This window comes from Petromyzon marinus, chromosome 1, assembly GCF_048934315.1.
Source record: "Petromyzon marinus isolate PM22_M1 ecotype Great Lakes invasive population chromosome 1, UKy_Petmar_22M1.pri1.0, whole genome shotgun sequence".
In the NCBI taxonomy this organism is placed as follows: domain Eukaryota; kingdom Metazoa; phylum Chordata; class Hyperoartia; order Petromyzontiformes; family Petromyzontidae; genus Petromyzon; species Petromyzon marinus.
Window position 1 is genome coordinate 18,898,088 of NC_133667.1, and position 18,396 is coordinate 18,916,483.

An 18,396-nucleotide genomic window follows, 5' to 3' on the forward strand; every position below is an offset into this window, starting at 1 on the left:
TATTACCCATTTTAAAAAGGGGGTCAAGAACTAGATCTTAGTAAAGGTTTGAATTATCCGCTGCCAGGAATTATTAAATACTATACCCCATAACGCACAAGAACATTAGGAAAAAATTAACTGGAAGTGTTGGGCCTTGCAAAATTGTCCACTTTGAAATTCCTATTTGAGAATTTACCACGAGGTTTGTCACTTATGCAACTCTGAAAGTAATGTTTCGTTATAACAAGGTCAACTAACTCCAATTATTTCCAGAATATTATGAACAGGTAAAAAAAAGTTATTCTCTTACAGGAAGACCCAACAATTACAAATTAACTTAAAATGTAATACCAATTGAGAATAGGTTTTTTCCCTTTTTTCTGGCAACAAAACAGGTGTTGAGATGTTAAAACACCAAACTGAAACATTTTACAAGGAATCATGTCCGCATTAACCACAATACTTGTGGTCAGAATGCAAAAAAACATACTCTGATGATATATGCATTGCATTTGAAACTGAATGGTCCACACCAGAGACAGCTTTCTATTGAGCCTAGTCCCAAACGGTATTAGACCAGAGGACGTCATGTCTTGGTGCAAGCTCTCTGGGCTGAGCATGTAGACAAGACGTCTTGGGGAAATCATGCGAGTGGGTTATGTCACTTGCTGACTAAATGCATTCCAATGCACGAGGGTTGACGTTTTGAAGCACTAAAATACTCCCCGATTAATAGGGGTGCAGGAGGAGTCTTTGGGGGGCACTTTGTGTAAAAGCAGCCCTCTGGTCTAACACCGTTTGGGACTAGGCTCAAAAGAAAGCTCTCTCTGGTGTGGGCCAATCAGTTTCACAGACAATGCATATCATCAGAGTAGGTTTTTTGTTTGCATTCTGACCACAAGTATTGTGGTTAATGCAGACATGATTCCTTGTAAAAGGTTTCAGTTTGGTGTTTTAACATCTCAACACCTATTTTATTGCCAGAAAAAAGGGGAAAACCTCTTCTCATATTCTGGTACTGGCAAAGGAGGTCCCATGATAAAATACCAATTATTTAAAGTGATAATAATGACTCGCCTCGTCTCTGTTGCCAGCAGTGAGACGAATGAGGCTGATTTCACAAGTCCTGCAGCACAAGTATTACTACAGGGTGGCAGAGTAGCACAGACTTGTGCCTCACATCAACAAGATGTGCCTGGGTTGGATTCACTACTCAGATGCATTTTCTGTGTATTTTGTATGTTCGCCTCCTGTCTGTCCTGTGTGGGTTTGGTTTCCTCACGTAGCTAATAGAGAATGCAATTGGTTTTGGCCAAACATTCCATGTTGATTTATTTTTTACCTACGTGACTTTACCGAATAGAAAACATTCCAACGCTAAAAAATTTCCTGCATTTTACTCAACTGGGATTACACATCTCAACATCACCCCCTCTGTGAAAACCTGGCAGGATCCTCATGAAAAAATTGTGAGACTCAAGTTAAGCTTTCCTGGGTAAAGCATAATAGTAATTCAGACTCGGAACTTATAAACTCCTGATGTCACACCAGAAGGCATGGACTTCCTCTATTGCTGTGGGAAAATACATCAGAACGGGACTTTTTTGTCACAACTATCTAATTTCCTTCATACAAGCTGAATAAGGCTTGGGCACTGGAAGAGCATGAGTTAATAATTTATATTTATCGCTTATGAGTATGTTTTATTTGAAGCAATTACAGTAACACTTCACTACATCTACTAAGTCAGAGGTACAGACTACAAGTAATACCACATCCACAACATAAATTAGATTTTTTTTTCATCCTTAATTATCATCATACATTTTTGGTGAATTCTTGGGCTGGCTAAACATGTAGACAAGACTTTTTGGGGAAATTATTCGAGTGGGTTACGTCTCTTGCTGACTCAATGCATTCCAATGCACGAGGGTTGACGTTTTGAAGCACTAAAATACTCCCCGAATAACAGGGGCCGCAGGGGGAGTCTTTGGGGGGCACTTTGTGTACAGGCAGTTTCTATTTATTCGATAACGCTTCAGCAACGCAGTACCAGTGGGATGATGTTGGACTCAAATCCCTTGACCGTACCCAAAAGGAAAACGTTATACTTACGCTTTACAGTACTGAATAAAACACGCATTAAAACGAGCCCACGACAGTGAAAACGCTGCATAAGGCACCGTACGAGGAAATTCCCCCCACGCCCCCAAACACCATGGGTTTACAGCTAAAACAAAGAACAACATCACTTGAAGATTACATTTTGATTTAAATCACTTTTTTTCAAATTTCCTTGCTGTGGTTTTCCCACCTGATGATGATTGCTTGTGTTGCAGTCGAAACGTCGTGCGAATTTTATTGTTTTATATTTGTATTATCTTATTGTTTCCCTTCTACGTGACTTTACCGAAAGAACCAAGGATATATATACACACAATTGAAGATTGTTTCACGAAAGTGGCCACTTCATTGCATGTTTACTAATCCCACACAAGACACGGAGGGGGGAATTCATCCGGTTCAGTGCTCATTTGAGCAGGGAAATTCAGGTGCTTGGAGATGGCCCGTGAACATAAAGAACCCGGACAACACCGACTGAGGGGGCACATAGCATGCACAATATCCTCACGGTCTTACTGAAATGCATCAAACAATATCTCACAGATCTCCTTCAAGGTTGTGTTTTTTTAAAGTTTCGCAGCGGATAGGTCTGCGGGTCCACGAGCTGGATCATCCCATATACAGTGCAGTCACACACGCGTCTCGTTGCATCGGCCTGGGTACAACCGCAACAATGAAGTGTTCATTCTGACATCGAACATCGAAAGGAAAGCTTGGAAATTGCCACATTTAAACATTCTTTAGGAAGTGAGGCAGATGCGGATAAGGTTCTGAAAATCATTTAAGGAAGTACTGTGCTTGTAATGCGTTAGAACCCCGTAAGAGACACTATATACGGTGGTGTATATCCAATATATATGTAGACATGAACAACAACAACAAAAACACGTGACTATTTACAAACTTGGCTGTTCGGGTTAACTTGCCAGCAACAACGCGCCGCTTTTAAAAAAAAAAAGTTTCACGTTCAATTGTACCGAGGGTTATGTAACCACGCGGACGTTTAAGACTGAAGCCTTGGCAAGCATCACAACACACGAAGCGACGAGATTGCCTCGTTTTATATTGTTATTATTTTATTGTCACCCTTCTACGTGACTCTACCGAAAAGAACCAAGAATATGAGATTGCCTCGTGTTCCGTCGCTGCTGGAAGCAGGCAAATGTAGCGAGACATCACAACACTACAGCGCGTCACGTTACCACCACCACCACCCAACTCAACACAAGGCCATGCCTTCAGCTCAGCTGCTGCTGCTACGTCTCATTAGCGAGGTAAATGTGTAAATAGGTGCGCATGTTTAAGGCTGTGGACGGTAAAGACTCACCACCCGCTCGCTGCGAAAGACTTTCACTCCCCCCCCTCCCAAACGTTTAACTCCTGCAGCAGCAGCAGCAGTTGTGGAAGTCGTGGGAGTTATCCAGCAGCAGCAGTAACAGCAGCAGCAGTAACAACAGCAGCAACAGCTACAACAGCAGCAGCAATAACCTCGCACTGCTGCCTGACCACTCGCTGTGCACACAGCCAGGAGCGGCCCCGGACGGCTCTGCCTCCACCCCGCTCTTCCCCCCCTCCCCCTTCCCCTCTCCCCCTTCTCCCCCTTCCCTCCTCCCTCTCCCCCCTCCCTCTTCCCCCCCTCCCTCTTCCCCCCCCTCCCTCTCCCTCTTCCCCCCCCTCCCTCTCCCCCCCCTCCCTCTACCCCCCTCTACCCCTCCCTCTTCCCCCCCTCCCTCTTCCCCCCCTCCCTCTTCCCCCCCTCCCTCTTCCCCCCCTCCCTCTTCCCCCCCTCCCTCTTCCCCCCCTCCCTCTTCCCCCCCTCCCTCTTCCCCCCCTCCCCCTTCCCCCGCCCCCCAAACTCCTCCTCTCCCGCCCCTACCCCCCCAAACCACCCCACCCCCCGCTGTGGTAATAACCGACGATTACACAGCCACGCCCTCACAAATCTACCCCCCCCCCGCCCCACAGAGGCACACTCGTGCCCCCCCCCCCACTCGCTACCTTTACCCGCTCCCCCACTCCCATCCCCCCCCACACACACCGGCCGGGAGGGCATCTCCATTGGTCCGCAGTGACGACACGGGGGGTGGGGGGGTGGGTAGGGAGCCGTGGCTGAGCCGTGGAAGCAGGAAGCCGTTCCCACCCACGGCTCCCTGCGGTGACACGCGCGCGCGTTCACGTGGCAGCCGTGAGTCGCTGCTGCTCAACTGAGATGTGCGGCGTGATTGTGCTTTGTGTGCGTGTGTGTGAATTGACTCACGCATCTTAGACACACACGCACTTGCTTGCCGTATACCACCAACGCACACACGCAATTGCTTCCTGCACTATCAACGGCTCTTGTGACATTTGGGATCGCACGCATGTGGCAAGGATTTTGTAAAAAAAGAAATACGGTTTCAAAGTTGAACCCCACGGGGGTTTAGCCATTGTAGCAGCTGTATGCAATAGCACTGAATGGGTTTGTATGTGAAGTTTGGTTTTTAGCCCATGGTCTTTACCTTGAGAAGTAGACTGGTATAAGTGTCAAGACGATGATTGTGATTGGTGCCAAGTGTCACGGCCTCTATATATGCGTGTGTTTTCTCCCGACACTAGTTTACCCCAACATGCCAAATATTCATGGTACTGTATTGACCAAACATCTCTTGAAAATGTCTTAAGACTCGGTGACGCTCTCCTGGGTAAATAATTGGTACTCAATTGACATTTAATATATGGAAAATTCCACAATATCGGAACTACGTGACATCACACTGAAATGGGCTCACGAATCGCACCAATGGGAACTATAAAAACCTAAAATCTTGTGATTATTAGGTGCTGTCATTTCTAACTGTTGCTATAGTATTCTTTGGGTCTTTCGGTAAAGTCAATAATATTTTTTTATTATCTTTTAACCTATCTATGTGACTTTACCGAAAGACCCAAAGAATATGAATTCCTGCAGTCACGAAAGCTTTAAGTCAAGGTTTGTTGCTAATTTGTTGCTATAGTATTCACCATATAGTGCTAGATTGGCATTTTGTCAAAACGTCTGCAACACATCAAACGCCTCGGCAATTTGTTGGTGACAGCTAGAGACGTTCAAACGTTTTTTTGCCAAAAAATTTGGTGAAAAGATGAATCTGTCAACCTGAGAATATGGCTCATGCTCTTAATGAAAGTTAGTGTGCGAGCGGATGGAGTGGTGAATCACTAATACAGTAAATGGGGTCGGGCAACTCCACGGGGGAGAGGATGCTCTTTAGACTCAGTGCAAGGGCTTCATAGCTACTCAAAAGGAAACTAGAAATTTGGTTGTGGGTGGGGGGATGGGTGGCATTAATACTTGAGGATAAGGGCAAGCGAGGTGGAGGGTGGGATCGAGAATGCAGGCTCAATGGGGTGCTATGAGGCTTAATAAAAAAAAGATAACAAGACTTCCTGTGAATATATAGTAACCGTGGGGGGTGGGGGGCTAGTTTTGAGACTTTACAGGGTTCTGGAGATTAGTAAGGTGGTGAGGCGGGCAGTGGGGGTGCTAAGATGCCCGTTGGAGGGGATGGGTGGATGATGTTAGGGGTATTTGGTGGGTGGTAGTGGGGCGGCAAGGACGGCAGGAGGCCCGTTGATAGACAACGAATTTGGTAACGTGGATTACAGTGTCAGCCGTATGTCCAGTGTAAATATTTATGGCGTGAAAAGTGAGCTATTGTTCTTTATCAGTATTGATAAGGTGACCAACCCATGATCTCCACCCTCCACATATCAACATTAGCCTTTGACGCACATAACGTAACGTATACATATATAGAGAGTTTGGAGGAAACAACCATCTTAGATTTCTGATAACATAGTCATTATAAAGGGAATGAACTGCAGTAAATGTTAGAATAACTTAATGGCAAAGGATGCAATATCATAAGACCAAACAAAGGTCACGTACAAAGGTTTGCTACAGTGAGGGAAAAAAAGTATTTGATCCCCTGCTGATTTTGTACGTTTGCCCACTGACAAAGAAAGTATCAGTCTATAATTTTAATGGTAGGTTTATTTGAACAGTGAGAGACAGAATAACAACAACAAAATCCAGAAAAACGCATGTCAAAAATGTTATAAATTGCTTTGCATTTTAATGAGGGAAATAAGTATTTGACCCCTCTGCAAAACATGACTTAGTACTCGGTGGCAAAACCCTTGTTGGAAATCAGAGGTCAGACGTTTCTTGTAGTTGGCCACCAGGTTTGCACACATCTCATGAGGGATTTTGCCCACTCCTCTTTGCAGATCTTCTCCAAGTCATTAAGGTTTCGAGGCTGACGTTTGGCAACTCGAACCTTCAGCTCCCTCCACAGATTTTCTATGGGATTAAGGTCTGGAGACTGGCTAGGCCACTCCAGGACCTTAATGTGCTTCTTCTTGAGCCATTCCTTTGTTGCCTTGGCCGTGTGTTTTGGGTCATTGTCATGTTGGAATACCCATCCACGACCCATTTTAAATGCCCTGGCTGAGGGAAGGAGGTTCTCGCCCAAGATTTGACGGTACATGGCCCCGTCCATCATCCCTTTGATGCGGTGAAGTTGTCCTGTCCCCTTAGCAGAAAAACACCCCCAAAGTATAATGTTTCCACCACCATGTTTGACGGTGGGGATGGTGTTCTTGGGGTCATAAGCAGCATTCCTCCTCCTCCAAACACGGCGAGTTGAGTTGATGCCAAAGAGCTCCATTTTGGTCTCATCTGACCACAACACTTTCACCCAGTTGTCCTCTGAATCATTCAGATGTCCATTGGCAAACTTCAGACGGGCATGTATATGTGCTTTCTTGAGCAGGGGGACCTTGCGGGCGCTGCAGGATTTCAGTCCTTCACGGCGTAGTGTGTTACCAATTGTTTTCTTGGTGACTATGGTCCGGGCTGCCTTGAGATCATTGATAAGATCCTCCCGTGTAGTTCTGGGCTTATTCCTCACCGTTCTCATGATCATTGCAACTCCACGAGGTGAGATCTTGCATGGAGCCCCAGGCCGAGGGAGATTGACAGTTCTTTTGTGTTTCTTTCATTTGCGAATAATCGCACCAACTGTTGTCACCTTCTCACCAAGCTGCTTGGCAATGGTCTTGTAGCCCATTCCAGCATTGTGTAGGTCTACAATCTTGTCCCTGACATCCTTGGAGAGCTTTTTGGTCTTGGCCATGGTGGAGAGTTTGGAATCTGTTTGATTGATTGCTTCTGTGGGCAGGTGTCTTTTATACAGGTAACAAGCTGAGATTAGGAGCACTCCCTTTAAGAGTGTGCTCCTAATCTCATCTCGTTACCTATATAAAAGACACCTGGGAGCCAGAAATCTTTCTGATTGAGAGGGGGTCAAATACTTATTTCCCTCATTAAAATGCAAATCAATTTATAACATTTTTGACATGCGTTTTTCTGGAATTTTTTGTTGTTATTCTGTCTCTCACTGTTCAAATATACCTACCATTAAAATTATAGACTGATCATTTCTTTGTCAGTGGGCAAACGTACAAAATCAGCAGGGGATCAAATACTTGTTTCCCTCACTGTAAGCAATTGGTGATATCTGTTCGAGGGACAACTGTAAATCACAGCAGAGTATGTCTACATCGGACAGCTGCTGATGGCGGACTGGGATCAAAATGGTGATGAGGCAGACGAGTAGGTTGGAGTGTTTTTGGAAAGCTGAACTTGATCATGAAAAGCAACATGCCGATGTACCTGAAGAAGAAATGTATAATCCGTGTGTATTGCCTATTATGACATATATGGTGAAAACATTACATAATAAAAACGTGAGAAAAGTGGGCTTGGGCAGGACACATAGCCAGAAGGGATAATGGAAGATGGACAAGAATGATAACAGAGCTGCAGCCAAGAAACGGAATGTGTCCGAGAGGCCTTCCACGTAGGAGACAAATCTATGAAATCAGTTCATGTGCAATTACTTGATGTATTGTTACATTGCAGGATCATGAGACGTGCTGATGGCTTGGGGAAGCCTTCGTCGAGCAGCATATTGATCATGCCTGTTGAGTATGATAACAATCTGTCTTATTATCATCTTTTAAATAATTTGTCAAATGCGTAAGTGGTTGTCCTGTGGGGTGGAGGTCCTATCAAGAGTTTGTCCCTATTAAAAATCAAATGGGATTTTCCACCACTGGCCTCAGCATCAATCAGGATGAGCCACACTAACTTAGCAAGGAGACACATTTTAACACTTGCATATATAATTTAAAACAAATGAAATTAGGTAACAAGTGTATTGTATTCATAAGTTACAGATCGTATCAACGTTCAAAACTTCAAACGTACGTCCCCAGTGAACATGTCCCCCTAACTGTAAAAGTATGTTTAATACATTTCACCTTAGCATCAAATTTTTCAGAATTTGTATACATGTTATATAACATATGGAAAACAATCCTCTTTTCATTATAAAAGGGTCTGCGGAAATGTTTTGACCAAACCAAAACCTCTGTGGTAGAATTACATTATTTTGCAATGGTAAAGTTGCGAGCTCAAATCCTGGTCACAGGTCGACTCAATAAATGAACCCTTCCTGGGTCAATAAAATGTATACCACTTTGTGGGAAGAGACCAGCTTCAGTCAATGTGGACTTTCCAGCACAAGAAAAGAAGGACCTCCAATGTAGATGATTGCCTAATGCTTATTTAGATTCGGGTGTAAGACTTTTGCAAACAACGAATCCCATAAACTAATATTGCCATACAGTATTTAACATTTCGTTGACCTATGGATAGACTCACTCCAGCCATAGGAATGTAGAATTTTCACCACTGGCTCAGGGCTGTAAATATGAGATAAGCACTTCAATGCTCATCTTCACAGGAAATCGCTGACTCTTTTGACTAATCCATACATTGACATGTTATGCTTTGTATTATAGTTACAACACATTGTACGTCAATTATCAAGGTTCTCTTCTAAGGAAATGGCGATGTAATAAATGGCATCAAAGGTGAGTATACCTGAACCTTGTCTGGCATGAGTCCCAGACATTAAGCACACACAGCAGATGCGGGTGTGTGGAAAATCATATTAAATGGTAAATGGTTTTGACTGACAATGCCTCAAAGTTTATGCACGTGCTTCTGCCGTGCATAGTGTGAGTACAGACTCTAAGTGAGCTATTCCTGTGTTATTGCCATGGATAAATGTACCAAAACCCACCCACAGCTGCCCCCTATAAACACAGCTGTGAACATTTTCCACTCTTGGAGAGCCCCTCATGCTCACCAATATATTGCTTGGGAGTAAATGTGCTACAAAAGCACATTGCTTTTGCTGTAAACACTTGTGATGCAACTTTACTTAAAAAAAGCACATAAGTACATTAATTTCAAAACTTACCAAACAGTTTTTATCGGGAAAAAAATGCAAAGGAATGTTAATGCTGTGTATTAAAGCCTGTCACAGTATATGTATCAATAACATAAATGTACATCAATTGGGGTGTGCAGCGAATGGCAGAGCGCTCTGGCACAGTCTATTGTGAGAAGCCAATAGAGCCCTTTATTAGTTAACTCTTGTTAGAGTTCGTCGGGAAAAGAAGTTGCATGAGTTCTTCTTACTGTTATAAGTGTGCAAATGTCAATACAGTACTGTAAACGGAGCGTGTAACCTGATGTTCTACAGACACCCAACAGGAGGCACCACTGCCAAACGACTGCACATTACAGTTCACATCCTTGGGAGGTACAGGGATGCTGGCATGGATAATGTAATTGGAAGAGAGGTAGTCCTCATTCTATCAAAGCAAAAAAAACATAATTTGCGACTGCTTACGAATTATATAAAAATCATGATGATATAACCACTCATTAAGTGGCTGATAACATCTTGAAATAAAAACCCAATGCAGGACCCTCCCAAAAATGGGTCCTGCAACCGAGTGTGGCTTTCCTGGATGAATAAGAAAGTCAGTATAACATCCAACTGCTCCATGAAAAATGTATTATGAAAAATGTATCATGAAATATGTTGGTTACGAAGCAGAAAATGTCAGCATACAAAAAGGCCATGCTATAAATTTCGATAGTGTTTTTGAGCATTAAACACAACATTTTGGCTGTAACCCAAGGCCATTAAGACAGGTGAATGAAGAGTGCAGGGTGCACGATGCTGCCTTTCCACACCTTGGTGAATAATTTGTCACATTGCTGGCCTCCACTGTGACTCCTCCACTCATCTGCTGACATTTTCAGAAAATATATTAATCTCTCACATGACCCCCCTTATTGTTTATGAAAAGACTACCTTGCTATTTTCCGTGTTATTTAAACCAATTTGTTTACGCGGCAATGATCGCCTCGTTACCCCCATGGGCGGCGATTTGCGAGCTGGAGAAATCCCATGCCCATTCGAGAATAGCACTCAATACTGCCATCTTTGGACCACGCCTCAGCATCGCCACGTCTACAACACCTGTCAAGCCCTGGTGGCCACACATATCGAAGTACCAAACAGACTTTAACCTGCTTAGCTTCTCAGATCTGATGATAATGAAGCACATTTAGGATGAATTGGTTATAGCTAAAAAATAACAATACGTTGACTTAAAGCTTTGGTGTCTGCAGGAATTCATAGTCTTTGGGTCTTTCGGTAAAGCCACGTAGATAGAAAAATAATAATAATAAATGTTCTACGTGGCTTTACCGAAAGACCCAAAGAATAGTTACAATATGCATCACACTTGAACAAATAAAAAGAGCGAGCAAGGTATTTGTAAAGCTTTTTGCCATAATATATACAGTAATGCATGCCATCTGTACACAATGGCAGATGACAACATTTAGATAGAAAGAACTTGTATACATTATAAAACGGACCACACATGGTTTCCTGTTAATGTATCATAATTTACTCCGATCTGAAAATGTTATGATACAAAGGAACGCTGGATGCTACAGATTACCAGACACGCATAAGTAGTTCACACATTATGCACAATCTTGTTATATCTGACAAAATGATTGTTATATATCGGTTTTCAAGTATAAAGCCACTTATTTAGACACTATGGCTGTAAACAAATACTAACATTGCGATATGCTACGAATTGCTAATCAGGATTATGCAGGTAAACAGCTGCACTCTTTGAAAATGATAAAACGCAATAGCTGATGCCACCACAGGCCCATCTTCCTTCAGGTTATATGGGCATCATTCCTCTGCCTGTCTTAATAACCTGACCTTTTGCATCCGACACAATTTATCAACCCATCCGAATTTATAGGATTATAATGATTTATTGCCAAATTATATTCTGAATATCCAAGTTGCTTACTGTAAAACCTTGGATTGCGAGTAACTTGGTCTGCAAGTGTTTTGCAAGACGAGCAACATTTTTTAATAAATATTAATTTGATAAACGAGCGAGGGTCTTGCAATACGAGTAGTACGTATACGCTTTGTCTGCCGAGCGTCACGTGATCACAACTGATATACAAGTGCTTTGGATTACAAACACGTTTCCGGAACGAATTATGCTCGCAATCCAAGGTTTTATTGTATTTTGTTATTCCATTAAATTATTTGCATCTATCACACATGCCTTGATTCAAAGGCGAAGAGCAACTTCTCTTGTTGTTTTGTTAGCTATCTGAGACATAAGTAGCACAGATATTACTACTCAAAAAGCCATCTCTTAGCAATAAAATTGGACCTCTCAACTTTTCCAAAGTTAGTTTATGTAGTCCATCATAACCGGTACTACCTACATACTGGAGTTTCAAATAACACAATATGAAAAAGCACACAGCCTCTGTGCCACCAGCAGTTCCTTAAGAAGTGCAATGTGGTTCTCTCTGTCTAAAGTCACCGTCACATTTGACTACACAGATAAGTAATTAAATACTCTAAAATCTCCACTTGTGATAAAGATGCAATAACCCCCATCCAAAACCAAAAAGGAATTTTAAGATTCATCGACCATGTGTCTATGAATGTAATTAATAATTAACACAAATTATATGTTCATGGAAGATATACTTTATATTTTGACCTTTATTTCTGCAGAAGGGTTATTTTGTCTAAGTTCAGAAAAATACATTAACTGCTTACCTGATAGTGTGAAAATGAGGTTTCTGCCAAGATGTGTCCTTGCGTCACCTCTGTTGAACCCACGTACCGTGCTCCTTCCATTGCAAACAAAAGCAAATATCACAAGTCAGTGCTTCACATACTATTTTCGATTAAATCACAGCCGTCAACAAATACCCCTCATAAAATTAAAGCTTACTCAGTAAGTGATAAATAATTATATTAAATAGCCATGTAAAGATTTCTCCCCTGCAAATCAACTTCATTGTCACAATTCAGGCTCACAATTAGAATCAAGAATTCATGTATTTTTTTTTCTCTTTCGAAATCATTGAACTCGCTTTAAAAAAAAGAATTCGGAATTATGGCATTAGATGAATAAATACCATTCGGATATCTGTAGCTAGCAGTGCATCATCTTGTGTTATAAAACAACCCCAGAAGGTGACACCGCAGAATAACTTTAAGGGTTACTTCGGTGAACCACTTTTACCACCCACGGGTAACATCTTTATAATGCTAAGCAAATATGTTCTCATCCTATGTCAATTAAACCGGTGTTTTTTCCAGTTATCAAAGCTGGAATAATCCAAATAATGTGGAAAACCAAATTTAACACGCATCATTCTACAGTATTATTGATTCCACCGACATTCACACACATAAGAAACCCACTTTAATCATGGGCGGGTCCTTATACTGTCACTTTCATATTGTTTCTCTTCAGAGATATAAAAAGACTACTACATTCCCTTCTTTCCTCTGTTTTAAATGAAAATTTCTGACTTTGCAACGCAGCATATTAATAATTTCTGCACCGCGCATCAATAAATAAATAAATTAGCTGTTACTGGTGTCTAAACGCTCTCTGAAGCGTTGTAAATGCGGCGTGGAGTTAATTAAAATTGACACCCACGAGCAGGGCGCCTTCTCGCACTGGTGTGTCAGATGGCTGGGATGTCGCACGATACCCAGCCATCGTGAGTCACCTCCAGGAGGACTTCAAGCAGGGACGATTGACGGTATCAATCAAGGTCTGCTTATCAGCTATTTCTGCGTTGCATGGCCAGATCAACAACATAAGAGTGGGGTCGACTCCAATGCTAACATGATTGTTGAGGGAAATGGCAATAGAGAGACCCGTGGAACCTGCGGTTTGCATTTTAGACATTCAAACACGATCACCATTTGAACTATGCCCAAGACCTCAGAGCGTCTTTTGATGCGATAGCTTATTTTTCTGGTGGCCATCATGTCGGCCTGGAGAATCGGGGAACCCCAGGCACTGTTTGCACATCTCCCATTCATGGACTTTAAGGTCAATATGGTAGTGGAACTACACCTTCCGAATTCGTCTGCTGCCATGTCTCCAACAGGCAAATGATGCTGCAATCACCTGATGAAGCTCAGGCACTCAAATTATACCTTCAAGAATTATGGATTGGTGAAAGCCCATGAAGTTATTTGTTTGGTACAGCAAGGCCTTCAGAGGCCACACAGCCTCTAAGGTAAGAATATCAGTTTTTCTCTTGGGATGTATTATGCATTGCTACGAGGTGGCTGTAAAACTTGTTCCATTCTATCACAGAAGCAGCAGCTTCCTGGGCCAAGGCTCTCAACATAGCATTGAAAAAATTTGCAAAGCGACGACATGAAAGTTGTCATATGCATTTGCAATACACTATCGGCTGGACAACAGACTGTCACAGGACACCTCCTTTGGTAGAGCAGTTCTTTTAGCACTGATATAATGAGAGGCCTTTACCTCCACCGGGTTACCAACTTTGGTGCTTTTGCCCATGTGAAATACATTTTTAAAAACTCCTGTAGACAACAAACAATGGAGTACAAGAAACTAAGTTTTGTATCTTGGTAAAAACTGGTTGTTGTAGACCATTATCAGCATGCACAGGACTCCCACCCTTCTTATCCCAACAACAGTTTTCTCCTTATAATCTGTATGGGAGTTGTCAGCAGGTTATTCTTGCAATGTGGGGCAGCTGGCATGACATGGGTTTGGTTTCGTGTTCATGCCTGGTTCAGTGTTATTGCTACACTCTGAGAGCATCTGCACTAACTTCTCGCTTCAAATCTAGAATTAACTTCTCGTTGTTGAGTGTCAGTTCACCCCTCTTCCTTTGCTCTCTCTAACAAGTTGTGTATTCGTGGAGTGAGTGTTATAGTCGGGTGTCCACTACCCTTCTACCCTTCGTAAATGGGCTCTGCTCGTAAGTCAGCAAGGCACTATGGGTATGAGAATACAGGAAATAAAGTGAAAGTGGTGGGCACTCAGTGAAAACCTGCCTTCTCTCTCGGAATTGCAAGTTTAAGATTAAAGAATACCTCATATGGATGGTGACAATGTCTAATAGGACCAGTCTGACCAAAGTACTAAACCTAATTGTCTTTGCCAGAATATACATTACAATATACAAACTTGCAATAATCCAATTGGTATTAAAAACTGACAACAGTTGAAAAACATTTACCTTGTATTAAATTTTTATTAAACTCTATCAAAATGTCACTTTGTTAACAACAACAATCAATGAGTGTACCCTTCACTGTATGAAAAAAGGGAAGCTCCTGGACAAGATGGTGGACCATCAGGAAATAAGCAAGAAAAGTTGCTGGAACCTTATTTCGTGGTCCTATTTACACAACATGCACACATAACTGAAATGCCTTATGGAAAGATGCCTCAATAACTCTTCGATTCAAAAAGTGGGTGAAAATATATTTATAAAATTATAGACCCATCCGACTGTTACCAAAAGTCCTCAGTTAACGCGTTTTCACACAACACGTTTTTGCTATAACGAGGTTCTTCCATGAGGGAACACTTTTCACACAACACAGAACGTGCCCATTGTTACGCCGTTTTTGAGCGGTCGACGACGAACTACTTTCTCGAGCTGTGCAGCTGAGTGGTTTGGGAATTTGGGGCATACGCACGGAATTATACAATACGTGGCATTCCATCATCTCAGTTCTTTGTCCCGCCATCTTGCTGTGTGTGTGTACGTCGTATCTTGCCAAACTTTGCTACATTAATTCTCACGGGAAAAGTGTTTTCGCTGCACGCATTTTCAATTGACACAGCACTTTTCAGGAACCCACCTACTGCGTGAAAACGTAGCATTACTGTATATAAATTGTTCACGAAAATAATTAGGAACAAAATAAGTTTAGAGGCCATCTGTATTGTCCACTAAATACATACTGTTCATGATATTATGGTAAAGAGTAATAAATATCAAATACCATTATGCCTAGCTTTTATCAACTGTGAAAATACATTTCAAGCAGTAAACATTTATGTCGTGATCCAAGCTCTCACAAAGATCTACATAAAATATGTGGAAATTACATTTTTTTAAACATTGAAAGCATAACAGCTCTATTCAAATTTCATTTAAAAAATAACAAACTATCAGACGTATAAACGTATATGGCACAATTATTAACAATCTCAGATAAGCTCATGACACAGTCATTGTAACAACCAAGGGAAATGGACTAAAGGAAATAATTTATTAACTAAATGCAGAATGCTGCAACGTTGGAATCATGATAAATATGAGCAAAACATGGGTCACGTACATGAGGTTCACAAAACAATGTAAAACATCCATTAGAGGAACACAACTGGAAAACACATCAGAATATGTTTACATAGAACAGTACCTAGGACAGGTATTAAAGGCAAACACAAATCTATATGATAAAATATATAAGTGGAACAGAGAAGATTGGATTGCTGTTTGAAAACTGAACTCGATATGAAAATCAGAATACCAATGTGCCTAAAGTAGAACATTTTAAGTATTGCATGTTGCCTACCATGACCTGTATCAGAAACATGGACAATGACAAAGGAAAAAAACTACACAGTGATGCATGGAAATAATTACACTGAGTAACATTAAGAGGAACACATGTATTGGAGAGCAAACATATGTACGTTACAGATACCAAATCAACTTTGGAAAAGTGGTGGACAAGCACAATTAACAATAAAAAAAACCTGAACACATTCGTTAATAACACTGTGGCCTTAACAGTAAAAATATACAATATGTGACGTTTTGGGCGATGATCCTTCTTCATAGCACATGTAAGAAGCCTTAGTGGGCATGGGCAGAGTACTTTTGCTGGAAGGGATGATGGGCAGTGGTTAACGGAGCGGCAGCCAAAGCAAAGTACATGCAATGATGGCCGACACAGAGATGGAGTGATGAAATCAGCTCGTGTACAGAAGTGAGATGGATTGTTACATTGCAAGGTCATGAGAGATTGTAAAGGCTTTAACAGGCAGTTATCCACAAACATAATGTGCCTTGTTTTGGCACAAGCCTGCCAATGGAATGCCAATACCACTCACACACCCTTACAGTGTGTGGGAGCAAGCAACTATTTTAACACGTGGACTTGCCTTGTATAGCCAGGCTCATAAAATCTATACACACAGGGATGGCAGCTGTACATATTTGCATTGTGTTTTTCAATGAGTTCTTTGCACACTGCTCCACTGCGATCTGGAATTAAACCGCAATGCCAGGCGAAAGTGCAAGAGGTGGCAATTTTCCCTCGGAGAGGCAGGCTGCTCTTTTGTTATGCACCTGTTGAGTTATCACAATATAACCTGCACCTTTGACACTGCACTAATATACACAGAACCATATATATAATTATATATAAATGATGATTATTACAGTATGCTTAAACTATGTAAATAACTACATGTTCACTTTTCATTGTATGGATAAATACACAAGCACAGATCAACATGATGCAAGCATAAACAGACACAAATGGAAATACACAGGAAAATTATTTCAGGGCCCTTGTAATGGCTTGGCATGTTATGGTTTGATTGGAATAGTTATTATTATTCATGATAATAATTTAGAAAACTTTGTAAATCCACTGTTGGATGAAGGCATGAAGGCCTCCCTTATGTAGGTTTGTGAAGGAGTGCCAGGACCAGTTCAGATATCAAGTGCAATTGATGTCAACCAAGACGGGGAATTAAACTCAAGACAACATGGTTCATAGCGCGATGTGCTAACCGCTGTGCCACCATTCCATCCCGAAAAGACATTAACATACACAACAGCACACACCAATCAAGTCATGTTTGTGTGTTAACACGCATATACACAAATATACATCAAAATAAATGCATAGCAGAATCTTTATTTTGACTGGAGGAATCCGAAGAGCTATAAAGCTCTTTTTTAAAAGATGTCCAGTAGGGGCAGGTCAGAAAGTTACAACAGACAATACAAAGCCGATAGGAGTGCAAAGTATATGAAAGCTAAGCAAGTCACTAAATATAAATAAAAATTGCATAAGTACATCAATATGGACACAAATACACAAACGCAGACACAAGCGGGCCATTAAATAATACTGAATTAAAAGCAAATAAAGGAGCTTGAAATGGTTTCAGTCTTTGTGATAATTTTGTTATATTTCCTCTGCAAAGTAACAATTTAAAGAATAGATTTTTTTTTATCAAGCGCAACTCCATTTATGGTTTAAACTGTCGATAAGAGAAGTAAAATTGTCCATTTACACCGTTTAAAATACGTTGGTTAATCGTTTTGCTTCATATGAGTTGTAAATAATTATCAATGTAATGTTTAATTTCATATTCATGAGGATGTAACTTAATTTTACATTTTAGGTTAATCCAGGCTTGGTTTCTTTGAAGAATTAAGCCTTCCAAATGAGCTGTCAACCACAGATTGTCTTATCATTGGCCCGATATATTAAAGCGAGTGTTTGTCAATGATGGCAACAAATTATTACACTCCAACCAAACTGAAAAATAAAAATAAAAACTTTTAAACCATTAAAACAAGGTAAGTATACTCAGCGAATGGGATTTTGGAAGTCTGCCAGAACAGCCTAAAGGGGCATTCAGTGCACCGTCCATAGCCTGGCAGCTTTGATTTTTGGGATTTAATCACTACCCCCATGGGAGTACTGAGGCAACGTCTAACTTCCCCACCTTGCCAAAGGTCGCCCACGGCTTCTCCCACCATAATCACTTCCATTTGGAAAGCCACATGTTTTATCCAAAGTATACAAGATAAAGCCGATCACTGTGTTATATAACAATGGCCTTTTTTGTGAGCAGTACAACACTCACTCAGTGATGTTGAAAAATAGAACACCATTTGAAACATAGGTTGTTATTATTATTATATTCTTGGTTCTT

At 41.3% G+C, this 18,396-nt stretch overlaps 1 protein-coding gene across 1 annotated transcript in view; it reads right to left on the minus strand.

Moving 5' to 3' along the window:
* Window positions 1–18,396, minus strand: part of LOC116948518 (uncharacterized) — a 205,551-nt gene that overhangs the window by 66,584 nt on the left and 120,571 nt on the right. The window contains exon 5 of the mRNA XM_076072861.1: window positions 12,189–12,262. Coding sequence (XP_075928976.1) covers window positions 12,189–12,262 — 74 coding nt within the window. The remainder of the gene's footprint in view (window positions 1–12,188; window positions 12,263–18,396) is intronic.